The sequence below is a fragment of the Oryzias melastigma genome, linkage group LG13 (assembly GCF_002922805.2).
Source record: "Oryzias melastigma strain HK-1 linkage group LG13, ASM292280v2, whole genome shotgun sequence".
Lineage (NCBI taxonomy): Eukaryota > Metazoa > Chordata > Actinopteri > Beloniformes > Adrianichthyidae > Oryzias > Oryzias melastigma.
This window is the reverse complement of record NC_050524.1, coordinates 5,285,303-5,302,273: the sequence shown is the minus strand read 5'-3', so window position 1 is coordinate 5,302,273 and position 16,971 is coordinate 5,285,303. Positions and strand designations below refer to the sequence as shown.

The 16,971-nt window shown below is 39.5% G+C and overlaps 1 protein-coding gene and 1 long non-coding RNA gene across 6 annotated transcripts in view; one reads left to right on the top strand and one right to left on the bottom strand.

Annotated features, from left to right (window-relative positions):
• Window positions 1-16,971, top strand: part of aplp2 (amyloid beta (A4) precursor-like protein 2) — an 87,551-nt gene that overhangs the window by 61,319 nt on the left and 9,261 nt on the right. For 3 of the 5 annotated variants that reach the window (XM_024276419.2, XM_024276417.2, XM_024276415.2), the window contains 7 exons: window positions 1,693-1,826; window positions 1,910-1,984; window positions 4,721-4,879; window positions 6,583-6,711; window positions 12,405-12,504; window positions 14,437-14,610; window positions 15,858-15,893. In XM_024276419.2, coding sequence (XP_024132187.1) covers window positions 1,693-1,826; window positions 1,910-1,984; window positions 4,721-4,879; window positions 6,583-6,711; window positions 12,405-12,504; window positions 14,437-14,610; window positions 15,858-15,893 — 807 coding nt within the window. The remainder of the gene's footprint in view (window positions 1-1,692; window positions 1,827-1,909; window positions 1,985-4,720; window positions 4,880-6,582; window positions 6,712-12,404; window positions 12,505-14,436; window positions 14,611-15,857; window positions 15,894-16,971) is intronic. The other 2 variants (XM_024276418.2, XM_024276416.2) reach the window with 1 other exon arrangement.
• LOC112148991 lies at window positions 4,906-10,617 on the bottom strand. Its single transcript, XR_002919725.2, has 3 exons — window positions 10,188-10,617; window positions 5,179-5,398; window positions 4,906-5,053 (listed from the first exon to the last, which is right to left on the bottom strand). It is a non-coding gene; the product is annotated as an uncharacterized LOC112148991 (long non-coding RNA).

The following is a 16,971-nucleotide window of genomic DNA, read 5'->3' as shown; positions in this document are numbered from 1 at the left end:
AAAAATGTGGGGTCATACATATAAAACCAATTTAAAGACGCTACGTTTACAGCAAAAAAAAAAGTTAATTGAAAAATTCATGAATGTGGATAAATGTAACACACAAATGTTTTTTGTTTAACTTAGGGTTGTTGAAATGTGAATATTTAGTAAAACAGTAAACTTTTTTAGGAATGCTTAAATCTTAAAATAGAGCCTACAAAATGATTTCCTTTTACCTCAGAAGAGGAAAATCACAAGAGGAAATTGAATTTTAAGATTCAAGTTGCTCACTAAAATAAACATAAGTCATTTTCAATATTTTTTTTAAGTTTATAGTGTGTATTTTCAAGTTTAAAACAGTTTCATTTTTTTCCAAATTTAGAAGCTGGTTTTTCATTCACTTAAAGCCGATTTGACTCCATAAAACACCTTCAAATCATCAGTAATGAACCACTAAATATGTTTTCACTCAGAATGATTGAATATATGACACAATAGAATCATTTTATTTAGGAAATTCAGATTTTATACTCAATTTGTTTTTGTTTTTTTTTTAAATCAAAGTTGAGTTTCAAAACTTTTATTAACTTGTTTCTCGTTACATATAAACCTAAAAATAAATATTTTTTCACTCATCTAAAAAAATAGTTAGATTTTCAGTGTCTCTGTTTTTAACCTAAATATGTAGCTTTAATTTGTTCAATTTGTTTTTTTTTTTTACAAACGCTAAAAGAAAAATAGTTTATAAAAATGTGATTTAACAAGAAGTTGCTAAAATTAAATCAACAGAAAAGGGTCAAATAAAAAAAATTAAATTTGTTTCTTTATTTGAACTGTTGGGACTAAACGTCTACACATTACCAAAAAACTAACTAATTCCTAAAATTGTAATTTAAAAGTGAACCAACGTCAATATAACTTGAATAATCAGCTTAAATACTATTTGAAAGAAAAATTATTTTTCTTTCCTGGTTTAATTTGAACCTTTAATTTAATTATCTTGTATTGAGGTCAAATTATGATCTTTTTGAGTTTCTTTATTTTACTAAATGTTTAAAAAATAAAGTTTCAAAGAGACAGACACTAAAACAGACCTAAACGTCAGAAATAATCTAAAATTTGAGGTCAGAACTGAACCTGTAAATGAGAAAAATTTAGATGGAATTGATGCAAAAGTTTAATATAAATCTAAAAATATTCTTTGTTTTTATTTATTCACTCTTTTAAGACTTGCATCCTGAAGTTTTCCGTTTCCTTTCGCTCATGTTTCTGTTTACTCATAAAGTTTTACCTTCACTTCATGACTTCTTCATCATCATAACCAGTTGGTGTTTACGGCGTTTCATAGTTGAGGGAGGAGCTGGGATGTTTGGAGCGGGAATTGTGGTTCGGTCAGGGCCTCGAGGGCTCAGTGTCCGAAATGTTTTGTCCTACAATTGTAGCCTCTAATTGGCCAAACTCACCTGATCCAGGTAATCAGCAGCAGGTAGAGTTTCTGAAAAACCATCAGGATGTCGGCCCTCAAAGCCTGGAGTCCAACACTCCTGGTCTCGATGTTGTCAAAACACAGACATTTTTATAAACCTCCACCAGCGATTCCAGTCTCCGCCCTCCTTCCATCTGCGCAGCTGTCTGCTTCTCTTATCTGCGTCTGCAGCCGGTCAGAATGTCTGCTTCCTGACCGCTCGCCGTCTGCTCTGAAATCCACAGTTCAGCCTCCGACTCCTCAGCCCACCGACGATGTGGACATCTACTTCGAGACTCCTGCTGACGACAAGGAGCACAGTCGCTTCCAGAAGGCCAAGGAGCAGCTGGAGATCAGGCACCGCAACCGCATGGAGAGGGTGCGTCTGCGCTCTCTGTCTGAGAGGAACCCAAAGAAGCAGATTTTGAAAAAAGAAATCAAGTATTTCTCTGGTCGTTTCAGGTGCGTAAAGAGTGGGAGGAGGCGGACCGGCAGGCCAAGAACCTGCCCAAGGCGGAGAGGCAGACCCTGATCCAGGTGAGGGCCGTGACGCTGTCGCTACATTCAGTTAAAAGTGTTTCCTGCATTCATCATTCGTCGATGTGCGCAGAAGTCCGTCGAGGGTCTCGGCTGTTTATGTGAATTTTTCAGTTTTGAGCTGTTCAGAATTTTTGGTGGGTTTAGAACAGGAATCTGCAACCTTCAACTCTGAAAGAGTCATTTGAGTCGATTTCTCACCGACTACAACCCAGTAGGAGCCACAAAGTCTTCCTTCACCCTTTACAAATTTAAGACACTGATTTGTATTTATGGTATCATGAATAAAATACAAACATTAAAAGGAAATACGCTTTTTTAACTTTACACAGAAGTTTCTTTCAAAATAAAAGACACTCTGTCACAGATGATCATTTCAAGAAGTATTAGCAAGTTTAATGTCAGCAGTGATTAAATAAAAATAGTTAATTTCACTGTTTTTGGTGCATCTCTGCCAGAAGTAAAATCCAATAAACCAAAATGAAATCCGAGCTAATGAAATGACCCCTGCCATATTTTTAACACACTTAAAATTCCTTCTTTTTTTTTTTCAAAAATAGAAAATTTGCTTAATAATATAGGGCACCTTAATACTGGTTGTACTTATTGGTCCCCATTGATTTCTTGTAGTACAGACAGGACGCAAAAAATGAGTCAAAATGTGATAAACATGTGATAAACACAGTCCTTCAGCTGTTTGTGAATGAGTTAAAGTTTGAGTTTTTTTTACTATTTTCTTACTTATTAGTTACTTTTTAACATGTAGAAACTTTTTTTATTTTCTCTAATAAAAGAGTCACAATAAAGGGGTTAAAGAGCCACATGTGGTTTTGGAGCCTTATGTTGAAGACCCCTTGTTTAGAATTACACAGTTTGTGTATTTTATATTTATACACAATTATTAAGTAAATCTTGCGCAATTTTGCATAATTTTTGTAAGATGTAGACACAAACTTGTGGCTTTCCATGTATGTGTAACAGACTTTTCACGCATGTATCACTGATGTATAACTTTTGTATCGTGTATACTGCACACGTATCAAAGTAATTGATGCACGGATAACAAATTAATCACAAATTAACAGTCCAAAAATCATGATCATTCTTTCATGTATTGTGTGATGAGTATATAAATTGTCGAATCTTTCACCCCTCCAGCGGTTTATACCAAGTGGGAATACCAAGTAGCCTAAAAAAGGAAAAAAAGGCTAAATTAGGCAAAACAGTTACCATGTAGCTGAAATATTAGCTAAACTCCAAAATAGCCTAAAAATTTGAGAAAAAGCCAAAATTAGCCAAAACCGTTAGCATGTAGCTGAAATATTAGCTAAACTCCAAAATAACCTAAAAAATTGAGAAAAAGCCAAAATTAGCCAAAACAGCTAGCATGTAGCTGAAATATTAGCTAAACTCCAAAATAGCCTAAAAAAATGGAGAAAAAGCCAAAATTAGCCAAAACCGTTAGCATGTAGCTGAAATATTAGCTAAACTCCAAAATAGCCTAAAAAATGGAGAAAAAGCCAAAATTAGCCAAAACAGCTGGCATGTAGCTGAAATATTACATAAAGGACAAATCAGCCTAAAAAGACTGCTAAAATATCTAATTTAGCCAAAACAGTTAGCATGAGGCTAAAATATGAGCTAAACTCCAAATTAGCCTAAAAAATGGAAAAAAGGCAAAATTAGATAAAAAAAGCTAGCATGCAGTTGAAATATTAGCTAAACTCCAAAATAGCCTATAAATCCTTAGTAACCGTCAAAAAAGCTAGCGTAAAAAGAGCTGAATATTTTAAAAGTTGAATAAGCGGAAGAGCTGTAGACGTCCAAAAAGACGCTCTGTAGAAAAATAATATCAATCTATCCTCTCGGACTGCAGAGGCGTGGAATAAAAAGTCACGTTCTATGTGGTTCTTGATCTGCATTTCTGATAGTGTGTGGGGGGCCGGACCAAATGTAGAGGTGGGCCTGATCCGGCCCGCGGGCCGTAGTTGGGGGACCCCCGCTCTATAGACACAGGCCCTTCTTGTGGATCTTTCCAGTTGCGGCTACCATCGTCTCCGTGGGCCGGCAGGCGCCTAGCAGCTAACTTGTGTTGCATTCACCTCGTACATGCTTTTGTGTAAAATTCACATCTGCCGCCTTTCGACGCCTCGGCTTCAGAGCAACCACCAACGTTTTTTTGGACTTCATTCATTGCCACGTCATGGAACACAAGGATGATGTTGAGCGAGTAGCTTGGGTCTTTATGTTTTGTCATCATGTCTGGGTTCACCAGATCATTCAGAGCCTCTCCCGGTACGAATATATAATATTTTTGTATTGTAAGGGTATGTGGTTTATTCGTGCTTCTTGTGTGGTTTTAACGTGGTTTATTCGTGGTACATCTGTGAAAATTTTCTCGTAAATGACCACAAGTCTTCTCACTTTTTCCTCATTTATTCATGTATGACCAATTTTAATTTGTGGAATATCCCCTAATCGTCCGTAGTGGCAGCATGACACGGCCTCTAGATGCTGATCTTTTCTTCCCCATCGGGAGATCACCTTTTGGAGAGAGTTTGGCTCCCAGTTCCATTAAAGATCCATTACCCCAGCTGCTCCATCCTTACAACCACAGGGGCTAAACCAGGCTATCATCTGAGCGGGGACACGTGGAAACCAGTCTCACCCTGAAAGGCGACAAACGAGCGCCGCTCTCCTCAGGTTTCATCTTTATTCGTATCTTCTTGTTTTCAGCACTTCCAAGCCATGGTGGAGTCCCTGGAGGAGGAGGCAGCCAGCGAGAAGCAGCAGCTGGTGGAGACGCACCTGGCCCGGGTGGAGGCCATGCTGAACGACCGGCGCCGTCTAGCTCTGGAGAACTACCTGGCTGCCCTGCAGGCCGACCCCCCCAAGGTAAGCCACACAGATTTCCCACCACCGGGCTTCCGTAGAATTCCACTTACTGTGAGGGAGGTGGATTCCGCTGCAGCCGATCTAACTGCTGGAATCCTACGTGGAGCTTTCTTCTGCTCCCTTTCATCCAGCAGTCGTTTGATCCTCCACCAGCACACACAGGTCGCCGCTCACCTCCGAACAACACAGGCAAACGTCTTACTAACGGTTGAATCATTTATGTGTTTGCTATTTGCATCACGTCTGGCGTGACGCCATTTCAGAAGTAAAAAACATTCATATTTTTTTGTTGCGCGCACCTTTCATGTGGTAACCGCCTCCTTTTCATCCTCCTGCTCTGACACTGAAGGCAGCAGATCAAAAAAAGTTGCCTCAGTCCTCACAGAGGCTGCCTTTTCTTCTTCTCCTTTCAAGGGCGAATCCACAGTTTTCATCTGAAGGTGTCGTCTCCTTCATCTCCCCTCACGCCCACACCGAGCTCCACGTCCTCTTTCTCCACAGCCATTAAAGGCAGAGGAGCTGAAATTTGACCAGAGACGGAAACATTAAGTTAGAAGGAATTTTACATTACTTCACTGATATCTGTCCACATTATTCATTTAAGCCACATGGATCAAATACGTATTGGCCCTCCAGATCATTTAATTTTATTATTTTAATGGTCCGATGTTATCTTATTTCTGACTTTTGACTAAATATATTTTCATGGAAAGTAAAATATTGAAAGTTATTTAAGGTTTAAGTTGATTTATTCTGGAATAATATTCCTGCCTTTTTATTATTCATAAGTATGTTAAAAAGTTACAGTTTTAAAGTTTTGAAAATTGGCATTCTGCTAATTTTTTGGACTATTTTGACATTTACCAAGATTTTTTTGGCTATTTTCTAGTTTAGCTAATATTTTAGCTAAATGCTAGCTGTTTTGGCTAATTTAGGCTTTTTTTTTTGTTTTGTTTTTTAGGATATTTTTAAGTTTAGCTATTTTTTCAGCTACATGTTAGCTATTTTGGGTAATATAGTTTTTTTTCTTCATTTTTTTAGGCTATTTTGGAGTTTAGCTAATATTTCAGCTACATGCTACCAGTTTTGGATAATTTGGGATTTTCTTTTTCAGTTTTTTTAGGCTGTTTTAAGTTAGGCTGACACCTACATGCTAGCTGTTTTGGCTAATTTAGCCTTTTTCTTTTTAGTCTTTTAGGATATTTTTAAGTTTAGCTATTTTTTCAGCTACATGCTAGCTGTTTTGGGTAATCTACATTTTTTTTGTTTTTTGTTTTAGGGTTTTTTTGTTTTTTAATGCGGAAATTAGCTAATATTTTTGCTGGATATCAGCTTAAGCTTTTTTCAACTACTAGCTTCAATGATTTCAGTTATCAACTTCAGCGTTTTTGCTATCAATTTCAGCATCTTCAGCTATTAGCATTAGCATGTTTAGCGACCACATTCAGCTTACAGCATTCACACTAGCATTATCGCAGGTAATGCTATATATCTTGTTCATAATCATAATAATTTAGTTTTAGAGTGTTCAATAAATGTTTATCTTGTCCGGTCCACAACCTAAGGTGTGTTTTGGATTTTGGCCCCTTAGTGATTGAGTTTGACACCCCTGATTGAAGCCAATTGGACTAAAAAAAAAAGAAATAAGCACATGTATCCATTAACGGAGCCTTTTATAACAGATAATTTTCCGCCTCCTTCAGCCTCATCGCATCCTCCAAGCCCTGAGGAAATACGTCCGCGCCGAGAACAAAGACCGCCAGCACACCATCCGCCATTACCAGCACGTTCTGGCTGTGGACCCCGAAAAGGCCGCTCAGATGAAGTCACAGGTTTGTGTTGTTTTATCTGAGTCAAAGATCACAAAACTGTCTTTACGGGGAGATAAAAAGCTGTTGAAAAATGGTCAAACAAGTACGCTGAAAAAAGCGTTTAAAGACCTTTTTTCTATATGCTGGGGTAACAGGTTGTAGCAAACACCTAAAGGTAAATTAGGGTGAAGTAGGTGAGACACAAGTGTGTTGAATTGAGTTTTCACTCCCCAAATCCTGTTTACGTGAAAACTGCGCCCTCTTTGTGCTCAGCCTGAAGTTAAACTACAAATTATCTCAAAGTGTTTTCCATAATGATAAAATAAATAACAGTAAGATTAAAAATAGTAGCTGAAATAATAGTCATAATAAGCAAAAACACATTATATCTTATCATAAAATGTGTTGTTTAGTAAGAAATGATGAATCTGGTGATTTTCTTCATAAGATTCGTGATCTTTTCCAGTTTTAAGTCTACCTCTTTCTGCTGGATCTTCATCCAGAACCACAGCTTAAGCCCGTCTTTTGTGGGCCTCCATAAGAGCAGAGGGAAGTCGCACAACACGTCTGTGGAGAGTGGAGGCAGCAGCTTCACAAAGAGACCCCCTCCCCTCTCCGTGTTGTTCCATCCACCTGCTGTGCTATCTAGAAAACTATTAATGGTGTCGAAGGGCAGCTAAAATGAGAAGCTTCCCCAGAAATCCCTCCACAGCGGCTCAGAGTCCGCCGTTACACAAGACCGTGTTAATCTTCAGCGGCGGCTTAAGTGAATGAAACATCCCCCCCCGCTGCCGCCACCGCCGGCATCAGGCGAGCCCGCACGCTCAATTCAGAGAGCTCTTTCTACCTCCTACACAATCACAACCAGGGCAGAGAGGAGCCGGCTGAGGCGTCCGCACAGTTTGACGTCGGAGATCTTCCAGCGGTTTCAGGCTTACAGCCACGGCTTTAACAACAACAACAAAAAAAAACCCTGAAATGAACAAACAGATCCACAAATCCAGCAGAACTGAACGCCGTTCTTGACTAAATCTAAACCCTCAGTCACCGGGACAGGTGCTGCAGCGTTTTTGGGTTGTTCCTGTCAAAAAAAAAGGTTTTATAAACACTCCAGATTTCTGTGGGAGGAGCTACCATCAAGTTTTTAACTTTATCGCTACATGGAAGCATCTACTGCGTATCTTTTATTAAGTCAATGTATGGAAGCCACAAATAAGACACTCCTTTGAATTTTTGTATTTTTACTATTATGATAAAAATCAACAAATTATTGTCTTTATGCATGAATAAAACATAAACATTAAGAAAATAATAGCATTTTTTCAAAATATGACATCAGTTATGACTTTTGACATGACTCCCTTTCAAAATAAAAGACATAGGATCATCTCAATGCAGCAAATATTGTATTAGGTAGTTTAATGTCAGCAGTATTCATAAAAAAAGACTATATGCAGTTTATTTTATAGTTCTTGTGGAAATTCATAAACTTAGCTATGAGGAAATAACCCTTACTGTGTTTTTAGACCAAAATGGAAACCAGAAACAGACCGGTTTCCAATCCGGGGTGTGTGAATCCTGATTGTGTTTACTGACCTCGAGTTTGTTGGTACACGGCGCTCTAAATGTTTTAGTACGACTATGAACATTGTGGGTACCCTAGTTAGGAGCCTGGTGGAAGAATACATACTGTTCTTACAAATATCTGTGAATGACTTGAGCAAAGTTTGACTGTTTTGTTTTGATGAATGCGCCTCACAGTCAGAAAATGAAAAATATTTCAATTTTCTTCGACCGGAGAGCCACAGGGGAGGGGTCAAAGAGCCACATGTGGCTCCGGAGCCTCAGGTTGAAGACCTCTGTCTCAAGGGAAGGCAGTATGGCAAGCCAAAAGGGTCAAAAATCACCAGAAAAAGCGAGCATGGCAGTGCCTCACCTGAGATAAAAATTATAGTTAGTTTTAAAGCTACAATTAATACCAAAAATTAATGAAAGTTTAATTTAAGATTTTTCATCACAATTTAATGTGGAATCGAGGAAAAAAACTGCATATTAGGAATTATTTTCTTTCAGTTTTTGTAAATGTGGTCTCCAGACATGTAAATGTAATTATGTATATTTATGCTTTATGTTTTAAAGCTTTTCAAATGAGTAATTTTAGGCTTTTATCTTTTTAATTTTTCCGTTTTTTTTACTGATCCGAACTGTGAACCTAAAACCGTGACACGATCTGAACCGTGAGTTTTGTGACTCGTTACACCCCTTAGAACCTTATATACCGGGCAGCTGGTGGCACTTGATATGGACGGCCGCCGTCCGGAGACATTTACACATCGCCCAATCAGCAGAGACCTACCTGACTGCCACCGTCTACATTCATGACCTCGCTAACAATTTTCAAAAAATTATGCGCCGACACGAAGCCTTGAAGATTCTGCAGATGCCTCACCACAGTCGTGTTTGTGACCGTAGATCACATGTGTCAAAGTCGAGGCCCGGGGGCCGGATCCGGCCCTCCGGTAATTCTATCCGGCCCTTCAGATCATTCATTTTATTCTTATTAATGACCCAATGCTATCTTGCGCTCATTTTTAACTTGTATAATTTTGACAAAACATTTGTTTATGGGGGGTAAAATATTGAAAGTTATTAAAGTTTTAAGTGGATTTATTTTGGAATAATATTCCTGCCTTATTGTTATTTATATTTATGTTAAAAATTTACAGTTTTAAAGTTTTAAAAATTAGGATTCTGCTAGCGTTTTGGACTAATTTAGGACTTTTTAGGCTGTTTTGGAGTTTAGCTAATATTTCATCTATATGCTAACTATTTTGGCTAATTTAGGCTTTCCTTTTTTTATTTTTATACCGTTTTGGCTAATTTAATTAATTTAATTTAAGCTTTTTTTCTGGCTTTTTGGACAGTTTGAAATGTAGCTATTTTTTCAGCTACATGCTAACTGTTTTGGCTTTTTTTTCCATTTTTTTAGGCTAATTTGGCGTTTAGCTAGTATTTTATCTGACTATCAGCTTCAGAGTTTTCAGTTATTAACTTCAGCATTTTCAGCTATCCGCACTAACATCTTCAGCTGCCACATTCATCTTACACCACTCACACTAGGATAATTGCAAGTAATGCTATATATGCAGTTCATAATTAAGTTGAAAAGTTAAGGTTTTAAAGTTCTAAAAATGTAGTTTTAGTGTGTTAAATAAATGTTTATCCTGTTCAGTCCTTGACCTAAGGGGTTTTTTTGGATTTTGGCCCCTCGTACGACTGAGTTTGACACTCCTGCCGTAGACTAACAATAGACCCTTTTCACACTGACGTCACACAAAACGGCGATATTGCCGAAAATGTGTAAAGTGACTTCCTGTTTACGGGTTTAGACCAGCAAAGCGAACAGCTGAACACTAGATGCATCAGTGTCATCTGCTGCACTGAACCACATGAGGTTAAAGGCCTCAATCATCGCAGTTGAAATATTCGCCGTTCACCCGCCAAGATTCGCTCCGCTTTGTCAGCCGCTGCTTTTCAAGCCGTGCCAGCCCCGGCAGAACTGTGGGAATATTCGGCGTCAGAGCTGGCGTCAGATCCGGCGGTATAATGAATCGGTGTCCTCCTCATTAGGAGCTGTTTTGTTGCCGGGCAGTGACGTGTCGTTGACGACTGACGGGCTCAGAACCTGTTGGGTCAGATCACAGCCTGGAAGTGGAGCTTCTGGTGCTGCAGGTGGTGGGGTGGGGGGCTTGTTCAGGCTTGCAGGTCTGGAGATTGAGTGAGATGGAGATGATTTTCCCCCGGGAGCCCCCAAGTGGAGGCAGAGGTGGGAAATCATGCCTAAGAGTGTTGTTTTTACGTAGCATTATTATTAAAAATACACAAATTAAAGTAATAAAATGCATGAATATTTACAAAAAAAATTACAATTCAACTATTTACTGCTATAAACTAGAAAGATAGAAAGACAAATTAAGGTTTAAATTTTGATATTTCCAAAAATGATAGAAAAAAATACTTTTACCATCATGTAAAACACATTGACAAACAAAAATATCAAATGTTACTAAGACAAAATTACAGTTTTTATGACAACAATATAAGAGTAAAACAGTTGTTCTTAATAATAACATATAATATAATTTAATAAATATAAATGGATACTATTTGTGAGAGAAATTGTCAAACTTAAGTCTCTTAAAATGAAAAGTAAAAAAGTAAATTATAAAATACTATATGTTTTTCTCTGATTAATTAATCATTCAAAAGAACTAGTAAGATTTCTTACAATATGTTGGGATTTCTACCTTCTTAGGATAAAATTAAATCTTTAAATCAGCTCATATTTAGATATATTTTTCTGGTAACTGAAAATATTGTGTTTTAAATTAAGATTTATATGAATAAAAAGAGCTTTATTTCTTCAAACTCGCAATATTTATACATCTCTTCCCCAAATGTTTCCTATTTTCAGTCCAACTATCTGCTTCTGATCTGATCATCATAAAGTGACTAGAATTTAGGATGAATTTGTCTTATGAGTAAACTTTATAAACATCTGTCCTGTTGTTGTTAGATGCATTTATATTGAGTTGAATTTCTCTAAATCCAGCAAGTCTGTTTTCTGAAATGACAGCTCACCATCACAGAAAAAAACTTCTGCTTAAAAATAATATATAAAGTAAAAAAAAAACCATGTTTAATTATAGTTGTATTTTGAAAATTGAATGTTTTAATCAAATGACTCAACAAATATTTACTGCTTTATTTTTTTGTATTTACTCTTTTATTATATTTATATGAAAATGTGGTGATTTTAGTGTGTGAATGTGCCTGTTAATGGGCTTCAGATATATAAATAAATAAATAATACAGATTTATTGCTTGAAAACAGCTTGAAAAACTCAGGTTTGTGTTGCAAGAATGGGCAGTGTTGGGTAAACTATCTTTAAAGAGTAATAGATTACTTTAGTTACTGTATGGTATTGTAATTAAATTACTTTACTCATTCCCCAAATTAAAAAGTAATTCACTACTCATTACTTTACTTAAGTCTCAAGAAAATAAAGCTTGCACAAACAAGACACTCTTATAAAATCCAAATAATAAAACTATAGAGGTCACAGAAGGACGATCGGGATTTTTAGGACCACCTCATTGAGTTTAGCACATGAAAATAAGAAAACGTAAATTGTATAGTAGCCTAGAAATAGTCAGATTGCTCATTGACACTAGGGCAGAAGCAAGCAGTTCATCTCCAGAACTTAACTTGCATAAAACTGAAATGTTTTGTTTTAACGGAAATGTGAGTAATTAAGTAATGAGGGTTTCTATAGTCTAGTAGTTATAATTTAATTACAGACATATTAATTGTAATTCATTACGTTACAACGTTACTGACCAAAGTAATTAAATTACAGTAATTTATTACTTTGTAATTCATTGCCCCCAACACTGACCATGGGAGGACCAAGTCTTCCTCTACTACAGTTCTAAAGCATCCACTTGCAGACTGGATAGCTCTGATCTTATTTTTGCTACGCTAATGTTAGCTTGGGCTTAGCCAATGGGAGAGAGTGTAAGCAAGGGGGTGATGGGAAATTAGTCAAGGCTAGCTTCCACGGGAACAGTCCTGCGCATAATTCAGGGGTGATTTTTTAATGAGCTCCTGCAAAAAAGAAACTGTTTGTTGACTTCCTGTTTTTCATTAACAGGTGATGACTCACCTGCGCGTCATCGAGGAGAGGATGAACCAGAGTCTGTCTCTGCTCTACAAAGTTCCTTATGTGGCCGAGGAGATCCAGGATGAAATCGGTAAGTTGGTGGGCGGTCTAAAAGTACCAGGCCGGTGACGCTCAAAGGGTAACCAAACCCTAAATCAGAGGTTGGGCTGCGAAGCCAAGAACAGCGGATTGCCCCGCCGAGCCGAGAGTGGCAGAAGTCGCCCCACTATGCTGAGAGCAGTGGAGGTCTCCTCACGATGCTTACTTAGAGTAGCAGAGATCGCCTAGTGAAGCTGAGAGCGGTGGATGTCAATCCTATACGCAGAGAGTGGCAGAGGTCACCTCGCTAAGCCAAGAGTGGCTGAGATTGCCCCGCTACAAAAAAAGTGGCTGAGGTCGCTCCGCTACGCTGAGACTGATTGAGGTCACCCCACTATGCCTAGAGTGGCAGAGGTCGCCCCGTGAAGCCGAGAGTGGCGGAGGTCGCCACGCTATGCCGAGAGTGGCATAGATCTCCCGCTATGCTGAGAGTGGCGGAGGTCGCCCCGCTATGCCGAGAGTGGTGGAGGTCACCCCGCTATGCAGAGAGTGGCTGAGGTCGCCCCGCTATGCCGAGAGTGGCGGAGGTCGCCCCGCTATGCCGAGAGTGGCATAGATCGCCCGCTATGCCGAGAGTGGTGGAGGTCACCCCGCTATGCAGAGAGTGGCTGAGGTCGCCCCGCTATGCCGAGACTGGCGGAGGTCACCCCGTGAAGCCGAGAGTGGCGGAGGTCACCCCACTGTGCCCAGAGTGGCATAGATCGCCCGCTATGCCGAGAGTGGCGGAGGTCGCCCCGCTATACTGAGAGTGGCTGAGGTCACCCCACTATGCAGAGAGTGGCTGAGGTCACCCCACTATGCCTAGAGTGGCTGAGGTCGCCCCGCTATGCCGAGAGTGGCATAGATCGCCCGCTATGCTGAGAGTGGCTGAGGTCACCCCACTATGCCTAGAGTGGCTGAGGTCACCCCACTATGCAGAGAGTGGCTGAGGTCACCCCACTATGCCTAGAGTGGCTGAGGTCACCCCACTATGCAGAGAGTGGCGGAGGTCGCCCCACAATGCCTAGAGTGGCATAGATCGCCCGCTATGCTGAGAGTGGCTGAGGTTGCCCCGCTATGCCGAGAGTGGTGGAGGTCACCTCGCTATGCCGAGAGTGGCATAGATCGCCCGCTATGCCGAGAGTGGCTGAGGTCGCCCCGCTATGCCGAGAGTGGCTGAGGTCGCCCCACTATGCCGAGACTGGCGGAGGTTGCCCCGTGAATCCGAGAGGGGCGGAGGTCACCCTGTGAAGCCGAGAGTGTCAGAGATCGCCCCGCTACGCTGAGAACAGCGGCTCTTGCTCCACGATGTTGATGCTGAGAACAGCGGATCTTGCTTGCTTACTAAACCTGCCCCTTGAAAGATGGCTAACCGGCAGACAGAGAGCCTTTAGTTACCTCAAGCTAACGTCACCATCAATCACATATCCAGACCACACCTCTTCCTCCGCCCCGCCCCCTTAATTTTTCCAACCTGGGCTGAGAGTGGAGTCTGCCTCCAACTGTCCTGTTTGGTTACCCTTTAAACACAAAACCTTTAGCATACTGTAGCTTTTCAACCGTTAACACGAACAACATAATTCCAGAAGATTCTGAAGGAGAAAAACAGGTTTTCTCCTTCAGAATCTGCTGGAATGATGTTGATGGTGTTAACTGCTGAAAAGTTACTGTACATCAAATAACATAAACACTGGTGCTTCGGTGCTAAAGGGTTTTTGTTGGTAAATGTGTAACATAAATAAACAGATTGTTCTCAGCAGGATCCCGTTCGGATGTGTCCGAGTCGTTTAAGTGTTTCCCAGCTTCACATGCTGCTGCAGCGTGAGCTCACGCAGAGGCAGAACTGGGTCACTGCTTTCATCCCGTTCTTCTGGGACATATTTACTTGGAAAACAGCTCTTGTAATTGGCGTTTAGTCCCGTCTCACGGCGTCCTCTTTCCGCAGACGAGCTGCTCCAGGAGCAGAGGGCCGACATGGACCAGTTCCTGTCCTCCATCTCCGAGTCGCAGCCCGACGTCACCGTGTCGTCGGAGGAGAGCGTGGAGGTCCCCGTGTCCGAGGGCAAGCCGTACCGGCCCATCCAGGTCACGTCGCTGGGGTCCCGGCCAGAGCCAGAGGGTGAGCAGCCGCAGCCTCGCCGGGAAACAAACCCGGGTCTGTTCCCAGAACAATGGCTGGCATGAGGGGAGCGGCGCTGCTGGGGGGGCCTTATCAGAGCCCGCACATTTCCCTCGCCATCCACACAGCCTCCACTTTATGGAGTGACTTTTGTGCCACAATATTGCAAGCAAAAGTCACAGTTTTGAGCTTAAAATGTTCTAAATTGCAAACAAAATTTAAATTGTTAAGAATAAAACCTCATAATTTGCAAATAAAAATATTTTAACTTTTTTTCTGCTTTCAGTTGTGTTTAATTTTTTTTTTCATATGCCATTTTTTTTTTTTTTTGCTTACAAGAAATATGTTTCCGATTTCAGCACAAATGTTTTAGATACGTCTCATCTCACTTTAATACCATCTTTGATTTTGCTTTGATGCGTGTCTGTTTTAGTACCAACGCAAAATCAAAGATACGGAGAAAGCTTCGTAGTAAATTTTGTGCCACCGTATTGGAAGCAAAAGTCACAGTTTTAAGATAAAAATGTTCTAAATTCTAAAGTGTAAATGTTAAGAAAAATAAATCCTAATTTGTGTATAAAAATATTTAATATTTGCTTTCAAAAACTTTTTTTTTGCTTTCAAAAAAGTTTTTTTTTTTTTTTAAATATTGCAGTACAAACATTTTTAGAAGCAGAAACCTATTAAAGAAAAATCAAAGATGGGATGAAAGTGAGATGAGACACATCGCATCTAAAACATTTGTGATGAAATCGCAAAAATATTTTTTGACAGCAAAAAAAAATGGTATCTGCAAAAGAAATATTTGAAAGCAGAAAATAAGTTTCTGAAAGAAAATATTAAATATTTTTATCTATAAATTTTGAGGTTTTATCTTTAACAATTTACATTTTGTTTTGCAATTTAGAAAATTTTGATCTCAAAATTGTGACTTTTCTTCAACATTGTGGCACAAAGATCCCTCCATACCACTTCAGATGAACTGAGCTGGAGCCAAAAGCTTGAGGGGGGAAAGGATGGAAGCAGATTGCAGCTGAATCTCTCTGGAGCGTTTAATGTAGACGCCAGAACCCCCCCACCCCGTTTGAGTTCTCATATTTATTTTCAGACTCTTCCCTGCTGAACTCTTTGGCTAATCGATTAACAGCTTGATAATCCTGCCTTTCTCTTCTCACATAAGTTTTCTCTTTTCTCCTTCTTTGATCTTTTTTTTTGTTTCTTTTTCTGTTGCTCATTCTAACACCAAGGCGATTTGTCAGACTCCCCACGTGCCTTCAAGACAGGTTGGTGCCTCTGTTGCGTCTTGTTTTCCTGCCCCGCCCTCCTCTCTCTCTCACCTCCACGTTTTTCCAAGCCTCATTTACTTCCACCGTTCCGCTTCTCCTCCCCGTTTTACCATTTCCAAGCTTACTTCCTGTTTTTATTTTCCCTTTTTTTCCGCTCGTTGCGTTTCATCAAGTCGGAGGTTTTCTCACCTCATGCTTCATAGAAAAAGCAGAGACTTTGAAGGCTTGAGGGGAGAGGTCGCGTCCTTCGCTGGGGTCGCCGCCCCCAAGGCCGCCGCCTGTCAAAGCGCCGCATCGAGCTGTGAAGTGTCGAGTTTGAAGCTCATGTTTCTGCTGCTGCCGCCCCCCGCCCCCCTCCCCTCCAGTGTAAAGTGCTGTCATCTGTCCTCCACATTCTGACTCCTCCGTTTTCTCATCCATCCCATAATAATGCCTACCTGCTAAAATGTAGGATTGATTTCAAGGATGAATAAATGATCTAAAATGTGCAGCAAATCAGATTTGTTGTATTTTTTTTTAATCACGACTGACTTAAAACACATTATTTTTTCAATTTAAACAGAAAGTAGCGTCAGAATCAAGTAACTTATTGATCCTTTGTGGCAAAATATTTGAGAAAACTCTTTAAAAAATCCAGACCTGCCCACCAAAGGGATGTTTAGCAAAATAAACACAAATGAAAACACATTAAAATGATAAAATAATCATAAATAATAAAACAGCAATTCATAAAAACGTACCAAAAATAATTATATAGAAGCAGAAAAATAACTACAATAAAATGAAATAATGCACAAACATGTTTATATGTGTTGTAGAAAACTTTAAATTCTGGAAAAAATGGAGCTAATTCTAAATAAAAAAAATAAAGTTAGCGAACTCAGAAAAAATGATTGCAAATTCTAAAGAAATTTTTGTGAATTCTGAAAAGATTAAAGTAAATTCTGAATAAATTATTCTGAATTTTGAAAAAGATTAGACCGAATCCAGAAACAATGAGAGCTGAAGAAATTTGAGCAAAATCTTAAAAGATTATTGTGAATTCTATCAAATTATTGCAATTTTTTTTAATTGG